Below are 22194 nucleotides of genomic sequence, written 5' to 3' on the forward strand. Positions count from 1 at the left end.
CTGGACATCTTAATTACTAGTTTTGTAATTAGTTTTGAAGTTGAGTAGTGTGAGACCTCTAATTTTTTGTCATTTTATAAGATTGTTTTTGTTTTTCTGTGCCACTTAAATTTAGGAAAAACTTGTCAATTTATGCAAAGAAATCAGTGGTGATTTTTATAGAGATTGTGTGAAATCTGTCGATTTATGGAGTAATGTTATTTAAAAAATTAAGGTGAAATTCACATCAATTCAGTTCAGTCGCTTAGGCATGTATGATTCTTTGTGTCCCCATGGACTGTAGCATGCCAGGCAGCCCTGTCCATCACCTACTCCCAGAGCCTACTCAAATTCATGTCCACTGAGTTGGTGATGCCATTCAACCATCTCATCCTCTGTCGTCCCCTTCTCCTCCTGCCTTCAATTTTTCCCAGCATCAGGCTCTTTTCCAATGAGTCCTTTCTTCGAATCAGGTGGCCCAAGTATTGGAGCTTCAGCTTCAGCATCAGTCCTTCCAATGAATATTCAGGACTGATTTCCTTTAGGATTGACTGGTTGGATCTCCTTGCAGTCCAAGGGACTCTCAAGAGTCTTCTCCAACACCACAGTTCAAAAGCATCAATTCTTTAGCATTCAGGTTTCTTTATGGTCCAACTCTCACATCTATACATGACTCCTGGAAAAACCATAGCTTTGACTAGATGGACCTTTGCTGGCAAAGGAATGTCTCTGCTTTTTAGTATGGTGTCTAGGTTGGTCATAGCTTTTGTTCCAAGGAGCAAGCATCTTTTAATTTCATGGCTGCAGTCACCATCTGCAATGATTTTGGAACCCAAGAAAATAAAGTTTCTCACTGTTTCCATTGTTTCCCTATCTATTTTCCAAGAAGTGATGGGACCAGATGCCATCATCTTTGTTTTTTGAGTGTTGAGTTTTAAGCCAACTTTTTCACTCTCCTCTTTCACGTTCATCATGAGGCTCTTTAGTTCCTCTACATTTTCTGCCATAAGGGTGGTGTCATCTGTGTATCTGAGGTATTGGTATTTTTCTGGCAGTCTTGATTGCAGCTTGTGCTTCATCCAGCCTGGCATTACATGTGATGTACTCTGCATATAAGTTAAATAAGCAGGGTGACAATATACAGCCTTGACGTACTCCTTTCCCAATTTGGAACCAGTCTGTTGTTCCATGTCTGGTTCTAACTGTTGCTTCTTGACCTGTATACAGATTTCTCAGGAGGCAGGTCAGGTGGTCTGGTATTCTTATTTCTTTCAAAATTTTCCACAGTTTTCTGTGATCTACACAGTCAAAGGATTTAGTGTAATCAATAAAGCAGAAGTAGATGTTTTTCTGGAACACTCTTGCTTTTCTGTGATCCAGCGGATTTTGGCAATTTGTTCTCTAGTTCCTCTGCCTTTTCTAAATCCACTTGAACATCTGGAAGATCTTGCTTCAGGTACTGTTGAAGCCTAGCTTGGAGAATTTTGAACATTACTTTGGTAGTGTTTAAGATGAGTGCAAATGTGTGGTAGTTTGAACATTCTTTGGCATTGCCTTTCTTTGGGATTGGAATGAAAACTGACCTTTTCTAGTCCTATGGCCACTGCTGAGTTTCTCAAATTTGCTGGCGTATTGAGTGCAGCACTGTAAAAGCATCATCTTCTAAAACATGAAATAGATCAGCTGGAATTCCACCACCTCCACTAGCTTTGTTTGTAGTGATGCTCTCTGAGGCTTGCCTCACTTTGGACTCCATGATGTCTGGCTCGAGGTGAGTGATCACACCATCATGGTTGTCTGGGTCATTAAGATCTTTTCTGTATAGTTCTTGCCACCCTTTCTTAATATCTTCTGCATGCCATACAATTAATAGTGTACATTTTGGTTGTATTTAGTGCATTCACAATGTTGTGTGATCACTAGTTCTTGTTTCCAAACTTTCTCATCACTGTACAGAAGCATATGATGTCTATTAAATGATTGCTGTCCATTCTCTCCACCCCATCATGTGTCAACTTAATCTGCTTTATGTCTCTATGATTTGCCTTTTATGGATTCATTGTATAAAAGGACTCATAGCATCAACCCTTTTGTTTCTGGCTTCTTTCACCCTCTATAATGTTTTGGAGTATTTTCTAAGTTGTGATATGTATGAGCACTTTGCTTTTTTCATTTATGGCTGAATAATATTCAATTGTATGTGTGTACTATAATTTTTTATGCATCCACGTAATGGTCAACATTTGTGTTGTTTTTCTTTGGGTGTTCTGAAAGATACTGCTACTAATATTTGTGTACAAATTTCTTCATGGGCACATTTTCCTTTTTGTTTGATATTTTCCTTGGAGTGGAATTGAGAAGACATATGATATTAATAATTTTATGTCTAGCATTTGAGGAATAGTCAGACTTTCCAACAGTGACTGCAGCATTTATATTCCCGCCAGCAATGTATAGAGTTCCTGTTTTCACACATAATTGCCAATACTTACTTTCTAATTCTTAACACTATTAAACCTTGCTTAGGTAATGTGAAATTGCATCTGATTGTGACTATATTTTGTGTTTCCTTAATGAACAATGACGTTGAATGTATTTCCTTGTTTGGAGAAATATCATCTAAGTCCTTCGCCTTTTTAAAACTGGGTTCCTTGTCATTGTTGTTGAGCTGTTTTTCCAACATACTGGTTGTCATTTCACATCTTTCATTATGCTTTTGATACATAAACATTTTAATTTTATTGAAATATGATATATATTAGACAGATACATATGTACACACGTATGTATATTTGTTACTTTGGTGTCAAATTTAAGGATCAGTTGCCATTTCTGAGTTTCTAAAGCTATACTACAAATGTTTTCTTCTAAGTGTTTTATAGATTTAACTCCTGTAAAATATTTTTCTGTTTTTTTTTTAGAATTTATTTTTAATTGGAGGATAATTGCTTTACAATATTGTGCTAGTTTCTGCCATACATAATGGCAGAAAACATAAATCAGCCATAGAAATACATATGTCTCTGCCCTCTTGAACTTCCCTCCCACCTCCCACCTCCAACCCCATCCCACCCCTCCAGGTTGTCAGAGAGTGCTGGCCAGTGTGTTAATTTGATACATGTACATATTATAGAGTGAGTACCACACTAAGTGAAGTTGCTCAGTTGTGTCTGACTCTTTGTGACCTGTGGACTGTAGCCCACCACATTCCTCCATCCATGGGATTTTCCAGGCAAGAACACTGGAGTGGATTGCCATTTCCTTCTCCAGGGGATCTTCCCAACCCAGGGATTGAACCTGGGTCTCCCGCATTGTAAGCAGACGCTTTACCATCTGAGCCACCAGGGTTACCACACTAGCATTGGGTTAAGTCCTCTATCTACTCACATAATTACTATTTCCTTTTTTTATAGTGAGGACATTCAACACGTTACTCTGTTGGTAACTGTCAAGTGTATAATACAGTATTATTAGCTATAATCACCATTATGTACATTAAATCCCCCAAACATATTCATCATACACCTGGAGATTTTTATCCTTTGACCAATTATCTCCCTATTTCTCCTGCTACCCCCACCCCAACTCCTGATTGTTGCTATTCTGCTCTCTCTTTCTGTGAGTTTTTTTGAGTTGGGCATTAAATATATATGTGTGTGTATCATATTTAAATTTTTCATCTATTTTGAGTTAAATTTTTTATATGGAGTGAGACAGGGTCCATTCAATGTCACTGTTCATTAAGGAAACAAACACAAACACAGGGTCATGTCCTGTGTTTTTCCTGCACCTAGTTATTCCTGCACGATTTCACTGTCAGTGTAACTATCTCATAGTAACAAAATAATTCTAATTCTTCCCTTCCATCCCTTGTAGCATGCTGTCATTCATTCCACCTGTATATAAGCATATATATATTTATATATGAAGTATTCATAGGCATTACTCCATCAAATACATTGCTGTTATTTTGAACTTTTAGCTGTTAAACAAGTTATGAATGAGGAAAAGAAAACTTTTTTATGTTTATACATTCTTTTCTTTGTAATTCTTTATTTCTTTATGTAGATGTGGTTTTGATTGATATGATTTTCCTTCTCTTGAAAGAATTTCTTTTAACACTTCTAGCAAGGTAGTCATACTGGTAACAGATTACTTCTATTTTTTTTTTTTTTTGGTCTGAGCAGTTCTTCATTTTTGTACCCAGCAGTTTTGCAGGGTACACAGTCTTGGTTTGTGGTTTCTTTTTCTCAACACTTTAAATATTTCACTCCACTCTCTTCTTACTTGCAAGGTATGTGAAGTAAAGTCAGAATAATTCTTATCCTTTTTCCTCTTAAGCAAGGCACTTTTTACTTTCGGCTTTTTAAGAATTTTAAATTTACCTTTGACTTTTTGTTGTTTGAATATGTATGCCTAGAGTAGGATTTGTTTTTGTTTTTTGGCAATATTTTAATCAGTGTTCTTTGAGTTTCTTAGATCTGTAGTTTGGTGTATGATACTAATTTGGGGGAAATTCTGATTCATTATTATCTCAAATTTTTTTCTATTTCTTTTCCTCTTACTTTTCCTTCTGGCATTTCCAATATGAGTATGTTACACATTTTGAACTTGTCCCATAGTCCTTAGATTTGCTTTTTCTTTTGTCTGTCTCTCTTTTTAAAGTCTCTTTCTCTTTGTTTTAGAGATTTCTACTGTGATATCCTCAGGTTCATAGATTATTTCTTCACTGTGTCTAGTGTAATACTAAGCCTGTCTCCTACTATTATTATAGAACTCTTCATTTATCCTTTCAATTATTTCAATGTTTGCTTCATATATTTTGTGGCTCTGTTGTTTGGTGCACATAGGTGATGTTGTTATTGTTGTTGCTTAGTAGCTAAGTCCTGTCCGACTCTTTTGTGACCCTATGGGCTGTAGCCCATTATGCTTCTTTGTTTATGAGATGTTCCAAGTGAGAATACTGGGTGGATTGCCATTTTCTTCTGCATGGGATCTTCCCAACCCAGGGATCGAACCTGGAGGCAGATTCTTTACTGCTGAGCCACTGGAGAAGCCCACAGATAGATGTATAATGTTATAGCTTCATGAAGAATTCACCTTTGTTGATCCAGTAAAAAAACACTCCATTCTCATTTGTTCCATTTAATTTCTTTGTGATTAAAATCTAACTTTTTTTTTCTAACATTCCTGCTGTATTTGGTTACTCACTGCTTGCAAAATCTTTTTCTCTCTTTTTCATTCAACATATTTTTATCTTTCAGTCTTAAGTGGGTCTCTTGTAGACAATATGCAGTTTTTAATTGAAAAGAATTGACATAAAATATATTAATTATAGATATACAACATAGTGATTCAATATGTGTATATATTACAAGATGATTAGTGTAATAAATGTAGTTACCATCCATTCACACATGTTTATAGGTTTTCTTTCTTGTAATGAGAACTTTTAATATTTCCTTTCTTAGAAACTTTCAGAGATACAATACAGTATTAGCTATAGTCATCATGCTGTGTAGTAGTTACCCATGACTTATTTATTTTATAACTGGAATTTTGTACCTTTTGAGTTCCGTTATTCATCTTGACCACTCCCCATCTCTGGCAGCCAGTGTGTTCTCTGTATTTATGAGATCAGATTTGTAAAATATTTCACATGTAAGTTTGATCATATGGTAGTTATCTTTCTGTATCTGATGTTTCATTTACTGTGATAACTTCAAGGGCCATCCTTCATGATATCACAAGTGTTAGGATTTTCTTTTCTTTTGCATGCCTGAATTATATTCTATATATGTATGGATATATATATATATATATATATATATATTAAAATTTTGTTCTTTAAATATCTGTCTTAAATTGTGAGTTTTAGTCAGAGTGACTAATCACTTTAATTAATTTTGAAGAATTATTTTAATATTAATGGCTTTATTTCTGTTCTGCTGCTTTTTGCTGTAATGCATTTTATGATTGCTGTTTCTCAATTTTTTCATTATAGTCATATTTTTTGCTTGATCAATTTCGCAGGCACTTTTTTAATGCCTTCTTCAAATTTTTTGTGTTATTTTTAATTGATTTCTTAGTACTTATAATTGGGATTACTCTTAACATCCTAAATATATAGCAGTCCAGTATAAATTGCTTCCACAGTAGCTTCAAATTGCATATGTTAACTCTGCTCCCAACCAATGTCATCTCCCTTTATTTTGTTGATGTTATAAATTTCATCTTTGTATCTTTTGTGCCTAGAACAGGTATTTCTAATGATTTTTATTCAATTTTATGTTAAATAATATATAAAAGAAGAGTTTTTATACTAGGATACAATAATATTAGCTTTAGTACTTACCTACATTATTATTTTCAACAAAAATATTTATTTGTCAATCTGGGTTTGAATGATCATGTAATACATTTTCGTTTTAAGCTGAAAGGTGATTCCCTTTAGCATTTCTTATAGGGCCAGTCTTTTAAAAAGGAACCCCTTAGGTTTTATTTTGGAGATGTCTTCTATCACCTATTTTGTGGAGAGATAGTTATACCAGATATAGAATTTTTGGTTGACATTTTTACACTGAGGGCTTAATATCTTTCCATTGATTTATGGTTCCCACAGTTTCTGGAGAAAAATGATATATTATGCTATTGTGGGTCCTTTGTACATGATGAGTCACTTCTCCCTTGATGCTTCAAACATTCTCTAGTTTTGGCTTTTGACAGTTTGATTAAAATACACCCTTGCTCTGGGTCTTTTTGGCTTCAATATTCTTGAAGTTTGTTTAGCTTCTTTTATTCATACATTCATGTATTTCACCAAAATTTGGAAGTTTTTAGCCATTCTTTTTTCAAATATTTATTTTTTATTTCTTCTTTCTTTCTTTTCTGGGGCTCCTATTAAGTGGATGTTGGTGTACTTGTTTGAGTTCCAGTTGTGTCTCAGGCTCTGTTCATTTTTCTTTCTTCCTTTTTCTTCCTGATATTCACAGAAAATTTCTGTTCTCCTGGCTTCATGTTTGGTGTATTTTTTGGTGGGGGAGGCGGGGGCTTCCTCCAAGTCTGCTGTTGAAAAATTCTGGTAATTTTTTTTTTTTTAATTTCAGGTATTGTACTTTTCAGCTCCAAAGTTTCTCTTTGGTTCCTTTTCTCATTATTCCCCACTTATTTATATATTTTCCTGATTTGCTTTAGTTCTTGTATGTAGTTTTCTTCAGCTCTTTGAGCCAGTTTCAGACATGAATTTTAAAGTTTTTATTGAGTAAATCCAATATATCTGGGGTTCATCAGGAATGATTTGTGTCGATTTGTTTTTTACTTGTTAATGGGCAATGTTTACCTGCTTTTGGTATGCGTTCTAATTTTTTTTTTTTAATATATGCACACGGTTTTATATATAATGCAGCATCACACCATGTAGGGCATTTACTCTTATTTTATACATTCAGATATGTTTGAAACACTTCTTAAGGCTACAAAACAGAACATAGAAAAATAAACAGGAATATATTCAACACTTACAAAAAGTGATATGATAAAGAATATAAAGTACTATTTTCCTTTCAACACTTCAAAAGATGTATATATACTTTTTTTTTTACAAGTAACATCACAAATAATCACATCTTCACATGCTTTAAGTATTATTTGTACTCAGTGTAAGGCTATTATCATTTTTCATACATAAATTTTTTTCTAGCTCTGTAACAATGCAATTTTTTATCCATTCAAGTAAATTCAACCCCCAAATTGCTGTTTCCCAGCATTAAGACATGCACCCACCCCTCTTGTAGGATTTTCTAAAATTTTTATTTCAGGGGAGAAAAAACCTAAATTAGTGGGAATTCCCAGTTAGTGGGAGAGTAAGTGGCTTATACTAACAGCAAAACCTTAGTTCTTTGAAACTGACATACTGGAACTGAGCCATTATTAAGATTTGAAACAACACAATAGCATTTAGACATTAAATAGGAAGCAAAATACAGTAAACAGAAATAGTGTAGCCAAATATGCATTCTTTTCAGCTACACTAAAATGGACCTTGCTTAGTACCATAAGTGAAAGACTAAGGTAAAATAAATGAGGCATGAATAAATATTGCTAGTTCTAGGATGGCTGAAAGTTTTCTAAACCAGAAATGGTTAGAAAGGAACTTTATTGCACCAAGTCAATTATAAGCAAGTTTGTAGTTCACAGGCATTATTCAACCTTGAGTCACAAAGGAAACACACTGAAAGAATATAGAGTTGGCATCAAATATGATGACTATCAGTAGGGAAAATCTACTCCAGCCAGGCCCCAGCAGGGTCTGAGCTTAGGTCAGCCGTGAAAACGCACACACAGGTTAACAGGGAACAACAGGATGAGGACTACACAGATGCTAGCATCCTGCCGCCAGTGGGTATGTGGAACAAGAACTGAATCTATATGAGAGGAAATGAAATATACACAATACTAAAAGGAAAGGGGCTGGAATCAAATTCAGCAAAAGCCAACAAAAATGAGAAAAAGTGAGCTTTGGTCATGCTAAACGTTTGTTCTTCAAAATGTATATGATCATTAAGAGAGTAAGTTTCATAATTTCCAACTCAAAATACAAATGATTCTCACTTCTAAGCTTTTGCTTTTCTCTGAAACATTTTTATCTCATGTCAAATCATTCCTAGGAAAAACACAATCATCAGTCAGAATATACATTTGAAAACCTGACAATCACTGTATCTGATTTGTTTGGAGCTGGGACAGAGACAACGAGCACCACGCTGAGATACGGACTCCTCCTCCTGCTGAAGCACCCCGAGGTCACAGGTATGATAACATGGTGGGCAGGGTGATTTCAGGAACGATATTAGAAAGAGACTAGGAGTGTTTTACACTTTATTTCTCTTATGGTGGTAATTTAGTCTCTAAGTCGTGTCCAACTCTTGAGACCCCATGGACTATAGCGTGCTGGGCTCCTCTGTCCATGGGATTTCCCAGACTAGAATACTGGAGTGGTTTGCCATTTTCTTCTCCAGGGGATCTTCCTGACCCAGGGATCGAGCCCAGGTCTCCTGCATTGCAGGCAATCTCTTGTATTGCAGGCAGATTCTTTAGGGACCAAGCCACCAGGGAAGCCCCTTAAATCTCTGTTTGAGCACCTTAATGCTTTTCAGATTTAGTGAAGGAAAAGTAATGGGACATCTTAACATAATATAGCAGGATGACAGGAGTGAAGACACTGTGAAAGGTAGGAAAATCAACACAGCAGCATCTGGATTTCATGAGAGGTCATGTGCAGCAGGCATAGCCAGCATGAATTGACCTGCAGTTGCATAATGGCTTTCTTATGGAAAGATCACTCTGGAGTTTCCCCATTCTGAAAATGCAGTGTTCTAAAGCCAGGGCACAGAAAATGGAAATTCTGCTTATTGAAATATAAATGGAAATCCTGGAAATTTTGTGAGATTGCCTGATGAAATTTTCAGTGTTATGAGGGCTTAAAAAAGTTATATTGACAGGGAATTGGTTTAAGATGTGCATATAAAGGAATTTTATTAGTCAAGAGGTTTATTTCCAGGAAAATATTTCTTACCAAAATAAGAATTTGGTAGTGGTGGGGGTTGGGGTCAATAATTTTATCCTTTGCAAATAACTTTTTGTTAGAAATTAACCTTTAAAGAGTTAAGAGTTGTGAACAGCAGTTTAGAAATACATATGATCTTCTGTCATGTTAGGGTTTCAGTAAAATGACCATAGCCTCTTAACAGGCCAGAGTTAGCTTTTTAAAACTGGAGAGGCAGCTAACACATCTTCAACAAATTTTTGAAACACAGAGCATATTGAGAGGTGACAGTGAAATCAGACAGAGAATGAAGTTATGGCCTACATGTCAGAAGAGAAAGTTGTATAATGAGGAGAGTCATTTGTATCCTTACCATCCTGTAAGTTTCAGTATTTAGAAGTACCAAGAATCAAAGAGGATAGAGGGAGAAATAGGCTGATAAAGGTAGCTGTCCCAGCCATGACCCTTTCAGTTCAGTTCAGTTCAGTCACTCAGTCGTGTCCGACTCTTTGTGACCCCATGAATTGCAGCATGTCAGGCCTCCCTGTCCATCACCAACTCCCAGAGTCTACCCAAACCCATGTCTATTGAATCAGTGATGCCATCCAGCCGTCTCATCCTCTGTTGTTCCCTTCTCCTCCTGCCCTCAATCTCTCCCAGCATCAGAGTCTTTTCAAATGAGTCAGCTCTTTGCATGAGGTGGCCAAAGTACTGGAGTTTAAGCTTCAGCATCAGTCCTTCCAATGAACACCCAGGACTTATCTCCTTTAGGATGGACTGGTTGGATCTCCTTGCAGTCCAAGGGACTCTCAAGAGCCTTCTCCAACACCACAGTTCAAAAGCATCAATTCTTCAGCGCTCAGCTTTTTTCATAGTCCAACTCTCACATCCATACATGACCACTGGAAAAACCATAGCCTTGACTAGACAGACCTTTGTTGACAAAGTCATATCTCTGCTTTTTAATATGCTGTCTAGGTTGGTCATAACATTCCTTCCAAGGAGCAAATGTCTTTTAATTTTATGGCTGCAGTCACCATCTGCAGTGATTTTGGAGCCCCCCAAAATAAAGTCTGCCACTGTTTTCACTGTTTCCCCATCTATTTGCCAGGAAGTGATGGGACCAGATGCCATGATCTTCATTTTCTGAATGTTGAGCTTTAAGCCAACTTTTTCACTCTCCTCTTTCACTTTCATCAAGAGGCTTTTGAGTTCGTCTTCACTTTCTGCCATAAGGGTGGTGTCATCTGCGTATCTGAGGTTATTGATATTTCTCCTGGCAATCTTGATTCCAGCTTGTGCTTCTTCCAGCCCAGCTTTTCTCATGATGTACTCTGCATAGAAGTTAGATAATCAGGGTGACAATATACAGCCTTGATGTATTCCTTTTCCTCTTTGGAACCAGTCTGTTGTTCCATGTCTGGTTCTAACTGTTGCTTCCTGACCTACATACAGGTTTCTCAAGAGGCAGGTCAAGTGGTCTGGTATTCCCATCTCTTTCAGAATTTTCCACAGTTTATTGTGATCCACACAGTCAAAGGCTTTGGCATAGTCAGTAAAGCAGAAATAGATGTTTTTCTGGAACTCTCTTCCTTTTTCGATGATCCAGCAGATGTTGGCAACTTGATCTCTGGTTCCTTTGCCTTTTCTAAACCAGCTTGAACATCTGGAATTTCACAGTTCACGTATTGCTGAAGCCTGGCTTGGAGAATTTTGAACATTACTTTACTAGCGTGTGACATGAGTGCAATTGTGTGATAGTTTGAGCATTCTTTAGCCTTACCTTTCTTTGGGATTGGAATGAAAACTGACCCTTTCTAGTCCTGTGACCACTGCTGAGTTTCCCAAAATTTCTGACATATTGAGTGCAGCACTTTCACAGCATCATCTTTCAAGATTTGAAATAGCATGACCCTTTGACAGCTCCTTTTATCAGGTCATTCTTTCCCCAGTAGGATGGGAGAAGCTTATTGCCTAGAGAAACTGAAACTAAGAGGCTTTACACTCAGGACACTGGGCAGAGACAGGGACAAAGAGTGAGGTCACAACTTGGAGCAAAGTTTAGGGAAAAATTCTCTTCTTGAGTTCAGGGACTCTTAGCTCCTTTCTCCATCCTGCTTTCTGAATTTGAGCATGCCAGAGAAAAACTCCAGAGAGTGAGGACACTGGAGAAAAGGCCTCCAAACTTTACCATGTACATAGAAAATTCTCTCAACATGTCTAGCAGAGTGAATGAAATAAAACTTTCCATCCCATGACACAGGTCATGAAATTTCAGAACACCAGAATAAAAGAGAAAATCACAAAAACTTTCAGAGAGATGTAGCATGTCATAGATAAAGGATTAGAGTTCAGTAAGGCATCAGAATTCAAGTCAAGTATCAAACTTTCATATTCAAATGCCTGAAGTCATGTCAGAGGAAGTCATGGGCTTTGGGAATCTTGAGAACTTGTGAAGCAGAAAAAGTGTCAGGGCTGTTGCTAGATAGCAGGTTTGGCAAATGTCCACTTCTAAATGGATCAGGTGGATAAAGCAAGTATGAAAGGAGATGCCAAGAACAAAAGACAAAAGGTGATGGATTATTTGTGACTTCTGAATAATAGGGAAATTATTATTAGGAGTTTGAAACATCTACCTCAGTATTTGGAAAGACTCATAAATCAGGGTACGGAGTTTTATGAATTGGACTAAAGAAACATAGTAAGCTCCAAGAAAGTACCAAAAGGAAGCATAATCATAGTTTTCTTAAGAGTGAGCATGTTTATTTAGTCAGAATGATGTTAAAATGAATGTTTTGAGAGCTAAAAATTATGGTGTAAATATATTGAAAGTGGAGTAAGGGGATTTGTGTGTGTATTTTGTATGAGGTGGGGATAGAGATGTAAATTCTCAACTCTCAAAGCAGGAAATCAGATATTGTTTAAAAATCTATAAAAAATAGAAACAGAGTCATTGATTAGAAATAGGGCAAACATTTCAGAAGAAACGACTAGAATGTTGAGTGACAGCATTTGGCAATTGGAGGAAGAGAGTAGCACTGCATATTGCACACATACAATACACAAATACACTAAAACACATATAACTTACCTTTTCAATCCACATATTATTTTGATATAAAATTAATAGATTCCCATTTTTCTCCCTCCAATGACTTTAGTTTCTTGACCCTGTGTTGTGTTTTTATTTTCAAACATTTTATCATTTCTGCTTGTATTATTGCGTATGCTAACATAGAAGTCTGTTTAGCTGTATCTTAAGTCTAGCTTGTCAGAGACTTACATGTATTTGTGTTATGGCAATTCTCTCTCCATGTCGAGGTCCATTTCTGAGCATATAACTTAAGTGTATAATGCTGTTGAGATAACTCATGAAGCATCATATATCCCTGAATTGCTCTGCATATGTGGTGTGCATTTTTTTCTTCTTCAGTCTTACTTATCTCTTATCAGCTAAGATCCAGGAAGAGATTGACCGTGTGATTGGCAGACACCGGAGCCCCTGCATGCAGGACAGGACCCACATGCCCTACATGGATGCTGTGCTGCATGAGATCCAGAGATACATTGACCTGGCTCCTACGAGCGTACCTCATGCTGTGAACTGTGACGTGAAATTCAGAAACTACCTCATCCCCAAGGTAACATTGGTTTCTCTTATACTGACCTCAGTGGTACTGAAGTTCCCATTTTAGACAGTTTGTGTGCCATCCTCTATGAAAGCAAGACAAAAGAAGTATAAGTAATCATTTGTGTGCAAGCTTGATGAATTGTGTGCTTTTTCAAGTTTAGTCTGTAAGCTTTATAACAGATTTTGACAGCTAGCAGTGCAAGACTTCCAAATTTTCTGTTTCTTTTATTTGGTTTGATGAAAGTTAACTGTTTACATTTCCAAATAAATCCTTTTTTTCCCCTTAGGTGCTTATTGTTGTTTTAAATGTTTTAAAATGCCTTTTCCATTCTGCTATCTGGATTGAAAATATAACTGATTTTATCATTTTAATAACTTTATATGAAGCAATCTTGCCAAATTTAAAATCATTGTTTAAAATTTCCCTCTAGATTAATTGCAGTTTCTCTATACATTGTCATGCTGTCTGGGCTAATAACTTTCTTTTAGCCTTGTTTTTATTTCTGATCTCAGAAGAATGGCGGTTAACATTTCACTATTGATAATGATATTTTCATGCAAAGATGGGCTCGATAAAGGACAGAAATGGTATGGACCTAACAGAAGCAGAAGATATTAAGAAGAGGTGGCAAGAATACACAAAAGAACTGTACAAAAAAGATCTTCATGACCAAGATAATCATGATGGTGTGATCACTCACCTAGAGCCAGACATCCTGGAATGTGAAGTCAAGTGGGCCTTAGAAAGCATCACTACAAAGCTAGTGGAGATGATGGAATTCCAGTTGAGCTATTTCAAATCCTGGAAGATGTTGCTGTGAAAGTGCTGCACTCAATATGTCAGCAAATTTGGAAAATTCAGCAGTGGCCACAGGACTGTAAAAAGTCAGTTTTCATTCCAATCCCAAAGAAAGGCAATGCCAAAGAATGCTCAAACTACCTCACAATTGACTCATCTCACATACTAGTAAAATAATGCTCAAAATTCTCCAAGCCAGGCTTCAGCAATATGTAAACTGTGAACTCCCAGATGTTCAAGCTGTTTTTAGAAAAGCCAGAAGAACCAGAGATCAAATTAATTGCCAACATCCACTGGATCATGGAAAAAGGAAGAGAGTTCCAGAAAAACATCTGTTTCTGCTTTATTGACTATGCCAAAGCCTTTGACTGTGTGGATCACAATAAACTGTAGAAAATTCTTCAAAAGATGGGAATACCAGACCACCTGACCTGCCTCTTGAGAAACCTATATGCAGGTCAGGAAGCAACAGTTAGAACTGGACGTGGAACAATGGACTGGTTCCAAATAGGAAAAGGAGTACGTCAAGGCTGTATATTGGCCACTTACTTGTGTCTTTGAAATGCCTAGTTACTTTTGGTTAAATACCAATTTTTATAAATGAAAAAATGCAGAGTTCAGATGTTATTTATTTTCTTCCAGAAAGGGTCCATCCCTCTCCTCCTTGGCAGATGGAATGATGTAACCTCTCCCATTTTGGGTATTTTGAGTAAAATTTGAACATTGACAGAGACTAATATTAACTTTATGTGTCAGCTTTCCTCTTTGAGGTTCTCCAAACTTTGGAATATTGAGACAGATTTTTGTCTTAGCAGATTTCTCATGCTCTCTAACACAGAATATCTGTATATATTCAGACTTTCTAGTTGGTGTGCTGAAAACTTCTCTTATCTACTTAAAGCCAAGTCATGGTGTTATTAAAATTATAAAATAATATAACTAAAATTTATATTTTGTTGGGGAAAGAAAGGAATGAGATTCTTAAGATACAAGTACTAGTGCCAATCCTTGGAGAAGACAGAATTGATGATTTTACTAGATTGTGAGACTTGTCTCAGTGATTGCAGTTTTGATACAAGGGTTAGAACTTCAAGTCTACTATTTTTTTTAACCAAAGGACATACTGAGAGAAGACTTTTCTTTTGTGACATTGGGGTCTAAGGTAATAATTGATCGAGCTTGTTTCTCCTTTTATTTCTAAGTATGTGGGAAACACTGTACTAAAATGGAGTGGCCCATCTCTCACATCCACGGTATTGGCAAATGACCATTATATTGTCATATGTCTATTACCAAATACTGGGGATGACCATCCCCTTCTGCATAGTCCCCCCAGTGTAGAAACATAAATATTGAGTTTTATTCTTGTTTAGTCACTAAGTCATGTCCAACTCTTTGTGACCCCATGGACTGTAGCACAGCAAGCTCTGCGGTCCTCCACTGTCTTCCAGTTTCCTTAATTTCATGTCCATTAAGTAGGTGATGCTGTCTAACCATCTCATCCTCTGCTGCCCTCTTCTGCTTTTGCCTTCAATCTTTCCCAGCATCAGGGTCTTTTTCAATAAGATTATTAGGAGGCTGATTCTGTTATACCTTTTTACCAATCATGTAAGTGATTAGCTTTATCCAAGGCTGGAGCTACCGGGCTAACTGGAGAATGCTCTAAGACAGGAGTATTACAGTATTTATGTAATACTTCAAAGTGTAAGTATTTCAGAATTTGAAGCTTTGAAGTGTCTGATGCCTTTTGTATCCTTTTGTATACTTCTGCTGTTGTAGCATGGAAGTAGTCAAGGACACATTAAACAAACAAGAATGGCTATATCCCTGTCTTTTTGGAAGCAAAAATTTAGATTGCATATAATTCCCATGTGTCACAAAGTGTCTTCCTTGATTATTTTCCATTTAAAATACTTAGGTCATTGTTTGTACTAAGGCCATATTTGCACATAGGTTGATATTTGTTAGTATATAAGTCTGTCTAAAAGAACATTTTGCAATGCTGTAAGATTGATGTGTGGGATTGTTTTGTTTGTTTATCTAAAGAACGTTTTCCAGCACAGGGTCTGAAAGATTTACCCTTATAAACTTCATAATTTTAGTGCTTACATTTAGATGATGGTTTATGCAGGGCTTCCCTGGTGGCTCAGAGGTTAAAGCGTCTGCCTGGAATGCAGGAGACCCAGGTTCGATCCCTGGGTCAGGAAGATCCCCTGGAGAAGGAAATGGCAACCCACTCCAGTACTCTTGCCTGGAGAATCCCATGGAGGGAGGAGCCTGGTAGGGTACAGTCCATGGGGTCGCAAAGAGTCGGACGCGACTGAGCGACTTCACTTTCACTTTCATGCAGGTAATTTTTACTTATGACTAAGAGTAATGATTATGCTTCTTTTATTTCTCTATGAAATATGCATTTGTTTGGGCGGCATTTGCTGAAAGTATTGCCTTTTGTACCTTTTTTTGTTATCTTAGATGTTTTATTTCTTATATAAACACAAACAAGGGAATAATAAAGAGTTGTATACCTTTTATATGATAACCTTAGGGGATGGAAGATTCCCCAAGTTTGCATTAATTATTTTTTAAACATAGAACCTTAAAAACATGTTTATATGTATGTTATACATGAATTTGTATATTTACCTGCTTTTGCAATGTTGAGAGATAATCAATAAAAAATCTGTAATAGGAATAGAAAAGAATTTTATTTGAGCTAAACTGAGGACTATAGCCCAAAAGACAACCTCTCAGATAACTCTGAGGAACTGCTCTGGAGAGGTATGGTTTATCCACACAATTGTATATCTTGTCAGAGCAAAGAACATCAGGAAGCCAGAGATACATTCTTACAAGGTTTCAAAAACAGATTATTAACATATGCACAGCAAGTTGGTATGGCCTTGGCACTTGAGAGAGGAGTCTTCTCGTTGCAAGAGTTTCAACATTGGTGTCCAAGAAAGGAGGCATTTAATCTTTATTTTTAACATGGACATTCTTTATTTCTGTTCAATATACATTTTCTTAATAATTAGTGCGTATGTTTGATAGGCCACAAACAGGATGTTCTAGTTAGCATTTAAGTTAAATTCAAGTTTATAAATTAGACTGACTTCTCCATACCTCAATATGTAAAAACTTCTTCCACAAATATTCATTTAACAATCTATCATCTACTTTTCTACACTTCTCTATTTCAGTATGTATAGCTCAAAATAGCAATTTTTGTATACAGAGCAATAATAGCAATTATACTCAAGAGTTATCATTGATAGAATAATATTATCTAGTGTACAGCCTATATTGAAAATTTCCGAGTTTTTCTGTAATAAACTTTATGGCTTTTTTCTTTGAAAATCAGTGTCCAGCCTGGAAACAAGATTATAATTTGGATATCTTTTCCTGGTTCTCCCTGTTCTCTCCTGTTACTAGTTTTGTTTGCCCTCTTTGTTTTCTTTTAGTACATTTTAACTCTGTGAAGAGTTCAATTTAGTAGTCATGTGAAATATTCCTCAGGCTGGTTTTGTGTGATTGTTTTCTGGACATAGATTCCAGTTACGATTTCAACTATATAGGTGCTTTGTGTTTCCCACTGAAATTTATTAGGTAGGTGAAGGCACATATGTGAGTTATCCCATTATTGGTTATGTAGTATTGTTCATAACCTCCCCCACAATGTAATTGTGGTCTGATATGGACTAAAAATGGCACCCCACTCCAGTACTTCTGCCTGGAAAATCCCATGGACAGAGAAGCTTGGTAGGCTGCAGTCCATGGGGTCACTGAGGGTCGGACACGACTGAGCGACTTCACTTTCACTTTTCACTTTCATGCATTGGAGAAGGAAATGGCAACCCCCTCCAGTGTTCTTGCCTGGAGAATCCCAGGGACTGGGGAGCCTGGTGGGCTGTCGTCTATGAGGTCACACAGAGTCGGACACGACTGAAGTGACTTAGCAGCAGTAGCAGCAGTATTGTTCACATGATAAAGTGGTATCTGCCTGATTACTCCATGAAACAGGTCCTTTTTTTCCACATTTAATTAATAAAAGATTACCTGGTACTTTATAGATTTGTATCTTTCTTCTCAATCATTTACCCAATAGTTTTAGTGTTAATGGATAAAACTTGCTTAAATTAATGATCGTAAGCTGAATTACTGTGAAATGATTTTGTGAATTTTACAGTCCTTTCTGTGTTTCAAATCTAGGATTAATCTGTGATGAAGTCTGCCCTATATTTTAAAATAAAGACATACAATCTGCATGTCAATGGTAAACAATAATATTTGTTACTGTACTTACCTTGTTATTATAGAAGAGGTTATTTTGTATTAGATCAAATGCCTGTTTACAAAAGCCATACAAACAGATAATTTGAGACATTTCAAGCACAATAGAGACTTCCACATTAAACCATAATCCACATATGAGATGAGTAAAAATTGAAATGATAAAGCAGCTGGTGGGGGCAGATACCATGTCCTAATGTGGTGATTAGCAGAATGGATTCATAAGTTCTAGGACCCATGTACTGAGTATTTCAGATGCTGCCAGTGTTCATTTTGGCAGCATCACCACCACTAGTCTTAAACTTATCCTTATTACTTGTTCTGTCTGACTCAAAATGCCACTGACCTTCTTTTGAACCAAAATTAATCATCTATCCTAAGATTGGACTAAATGATTTTCAGCAGTTCTTCTAGGTCTGTGACTTCTTCATAGTTTAGTTTATCTTCATCTGTTCTTTCCAGGGCACAGATATACTAACATCACTGACTTCTGTGCTGCATGATGACAAAGAATTCCCCAACCCAGAGGTATTTGACCCTGGCCACTTCCTGGATGAGAATGGCAACTTTAGGAAGAGCGACTATTTCATGGCTTTCTCAGCAGGTAACACACATTTATTTTTTTCATTGCTTCAGTGGACAATTTTCCCTTGTGGCTCAGTGGTTAAATAATCCACCTGGAATGAGGGAGACCAGTGTTCAATCCCTGGTTTGGAAAGATCCCCTGGAGAAGGGAAAGGCTACCTACTCCAGTATTCTGGCCTAGAGAATTCCATGGACAGCACATGGGTTGCAAAGAGTCGGACACTACTGAGTGACTTTCACTTTCAGTGGACAAGGTGCCTTTGGGCATCCTTTGGAACTTCCATAGTGCCCACTCTGCTTCTGGTCAAAATGCTCTTTTTCCATGATGAGAGACAGCAGTACCAATGCCCGCACACTTTCCCTCCCTATGAGACATCCTCATTTTTGGAGTAGATTATTGGAGCTTTGGAGAGGTGACACAGTTCTTTCTAATTCAGAAATAAAATTTAAGCTACATTCTGAAAATACAAGAGAAGTGCATTGTAGACAAAAGTAACTCTGTGTTATAAAACTTTAAAACTTCAAGGTCAATGTAGATTTGATATATTTCCAACAGAGAATAGAGGCTGTGAAGAATGGAAAGAAAGACATTGGACCATCACTAGGAACAAAATACAACCAATATATGAGTATTTCTAGAAAAAAAATTGATGGAACCTTGAAAATGTCAAAATGGAGTTACAATACACTTAATGAAGTATATGATATAGTGCTGATAACTCAATAAATATCTGCTGAGAGGATACCTGTTAAGATTAGACGTTAGATGGATAGCATGAGTGTCTACCCTTTGTCCTTCTGTCTATCTAACCATTTGTGTTCCATCCATCCATTCAAACATTCATCAAAAAGTTACTGCATAGTCTGTTTCTGGCAGCCAGAAACACAGTGTTCAAGGAGTATGTACTCTCTGTGTTTGTTATTTTCAGGAAAACGGGTTTGTGTGGGAGAGGGCCTGGCCCGCATGGAGCTGTTTTTATTCCTGACCACAATTTTACAAAAATTTACCTTGAAATCTGTGGTTGACCCAAAGGACCTCGACACCACCCCAGCTGTTACTGGAATAGCTAATGTGCCACCTCCTTACCAGCTCTGCTTTATTCCTGTGTGAAGAATGCTAAATTATACAGCTTTCTCAGTGGTGTTGTCTTTAACTCCCTTTCATGGGGGGCATTGTTCACCAGTGTCATGTTAATCTTTCCTGAGAACACATCTCTGGCCTCTTCTCATTCCCTGTGCAATTTCACTACAGAAATATATCTGCTATTCTCCCTATCCTGTAACATTTGTATTGGCCATCACATATGCTAATACATATCTAATATTAAGTAGTAGTGTGTGCCTAGTACCATGTACTCAGTACAAAGTAATGCATGATGATTAATGTGTGCCAATGAGACCTATTTCTCCAGTGCATGTTTTTTCTAATAAAAAGCAGAATCTGATGAGCCACTTCTCAGTCTTTCCTTCTTTTGTGCATATTGCAAGTAAGAAAGGAAAAAAAAAAAACAAGACAAAGATGTCATGCTGGTCATTATAGTGATACACACAGAGGACAGAGGGAATGAGAGCAGAAAATCTCCCTTGAATGCTTGTATGTACTTATTTGAGATTTGGTTTAAAAACTGAGAGAAATTGTTTTCAAGAGCAGCTTCATCCTGTAGGGAATATTGAGATCCGTGATAGTGAGCAATTAAAAGTCAGACACAGAAAACCACAATTAAAAATCAGAACAGAAATCAATGAGATTGTGTATAAGAAATCACCTATAGGCAGTCTCTTTCCAAAATAAGAGAGAACATTTCACAAGTTGTAATTAAAAGAGGGGCCATCTCTTTGATGCCATGGATTTTGAAAGCATAATGGAGTATTATGAACAGCAGAAATAGAGAAGCCATGCTAAAATTTGTATGTAACCAAAAAGACCCTGAAAAGCCAAAGCAATCCTGAGAAAGAAGAACAAGGCCAGAGGCATTATACTTTCTGATCTCAAACTATACAATGAAGCTACTGGACTGGCAAAAACTGTTGTGAAAATATTTATACTACCCAAAGCAATCTATGTATTTAATGTAATCCTTATCAAAATACCCTTGAAATTTTCCACAGCACTGTAACAATTTTAAGCTTCATGTAGAACTACAAAAGACCATGAATTGCCAAAGCACTCTTGAGAAAAAAGAATGAAGCTCCCAGACTTCAAACTATACTACAAGGCTACAGTAATCAAAATAGCATGGTATGGCGTAAGCACAGACAGAGCAATGGAAAAGAACAGACAGCTCAGATATAAACTCAAGCACATGTGGTCAATTAATCTATGACAAAGGAGGCAAGTATGTACAATAGTGAAAAGACAGTATCTTCCATAAGTGGTACTGGGAAAACGTGGCACTACATGTAAAATAATGAAATTAGAACTACTTACACCATACACAAAAGAAACTTTAAAATTGGTGAGACACCTAAATGTAAGATGAGAAACCATGAAACTCAAAGAAGAAAACATAGAACACTCTTTGACATAAATTATAGCAATATTTTTTTTGGATTGGTCTCTTAAGGCAAAATAAATAAAAGCAAAAATAAACAAATGAACTTAATTAAACATAAAAACGTCATACAACAAAGGATGTCATCAGCAAAAAGACAACCTTCAGAATTAGAGAAAATATTTACAAATAATATGACCAATAGGGGTTAATATCCAAAAAACATAAACAACTCATACAACTCAATATCAAACAAGCGATTCTGTTAAAAATGGTAGAAGATATGAATAGACTTTTTAAAGAAAGACATACTGATGGCTACCAGGCACATGAAAAGATGTTCAACATTGCTAATCATCAGTTCAGTTCAGTGCAGTCATTCAGTCGTGTCTGACTCTTTGCGACCCCATGAATTGCAGCATGCCAGGCCTCCCTGACCATCACCAACTCCTAGAGTTTACCCAAATTCATGTCCATCGAGTCAGTGATGCCATCCAGCCATCTTATCCTCTGTTGTCCCCTTCTCCTCCTTCCCCCAACCCCTGCCAGCATCAGGGTCATTCCAATGAGTCAACTCTTCGCATGAGGTGGCCAAAGTACTGGAGTTTCAGCTTCAGCATCAGTCCTTCCAATGAACACCCAAGACTGATCTCCTTTAGGATGGACTAGTTGGATCTCCTTGCAGTCCAAGGGACTCTCAAGAGCCTTCTCCAACACCACAGTTCAAAAGCATCAATTCTTTGGTGTTCAGCTTTCTTCACAGTCCAGCTCTCACATCCATACATGACTACTGGAAAAACCATAGCCTTGACTAGATGGACTTTTGTTGACAAAATAATGTCTCTGCTTTTGAATATGCTGTCTAGGTTGGTCATAA

The 22194-nt window shown here is 36.8% G+C and overlaps 1 protein-coding gene and 1 non-coding gene across 4 annotated transcripts in view; both read left to right on the top strand.

Moving 5' to 3' along the window:
* LOC129636429 (cytochrome P450 2C19-like) overlaps positions 1-19936 on the top strand; it is a 34711-nt gene extending 14775 nt beyond the window's left edge. For all 3 annotated transcript variants that reach the window (XM_055559802.1, XM_055559803.1, XM_055559804.1), the window contains 4 exons: positions 8646-8787; positions 12977-13164; positions 18703-18844; positions 19755-19936. In XM_055559802.1, coding sequence (XP_055415777.1) covers positions 8646-8787; positions 12977-13164; positions 18703-18844; positions 19755-19936 — 654 coding nt within the window. The remainder of the gene's footprint in view (positions 1-8645; positions 8788-12976; positions 13165-18702; positions 18845-19754) is intronic.
* On the top strand, positions 16089-16161 carry TRNAS-GGA (transfer RNA serine (anticodon GGA)). Its single transcript has one exon. It is a non-coding gene; the product is annotated as a tRNA-Ser (tRNA).
* Positions 19937-22194: the final 2258 nt, after the last annotated feature.

This window comes from Bubalus kerabau, chromosome 22 (assembly GCF_029407905.1).
Source record: "Bubalus kerabau isolate K-KA32 ecotype Philippines breed swamp buffalo chromosome 22, PCC_UOA_SB_1v2, whole genome shotgun sequence".
NCBI lineage: Eukaryota > Metazoa > Chordata > Mammalia > Artiodactyla > Bovidae > Bubalus > Bubalus kerabau.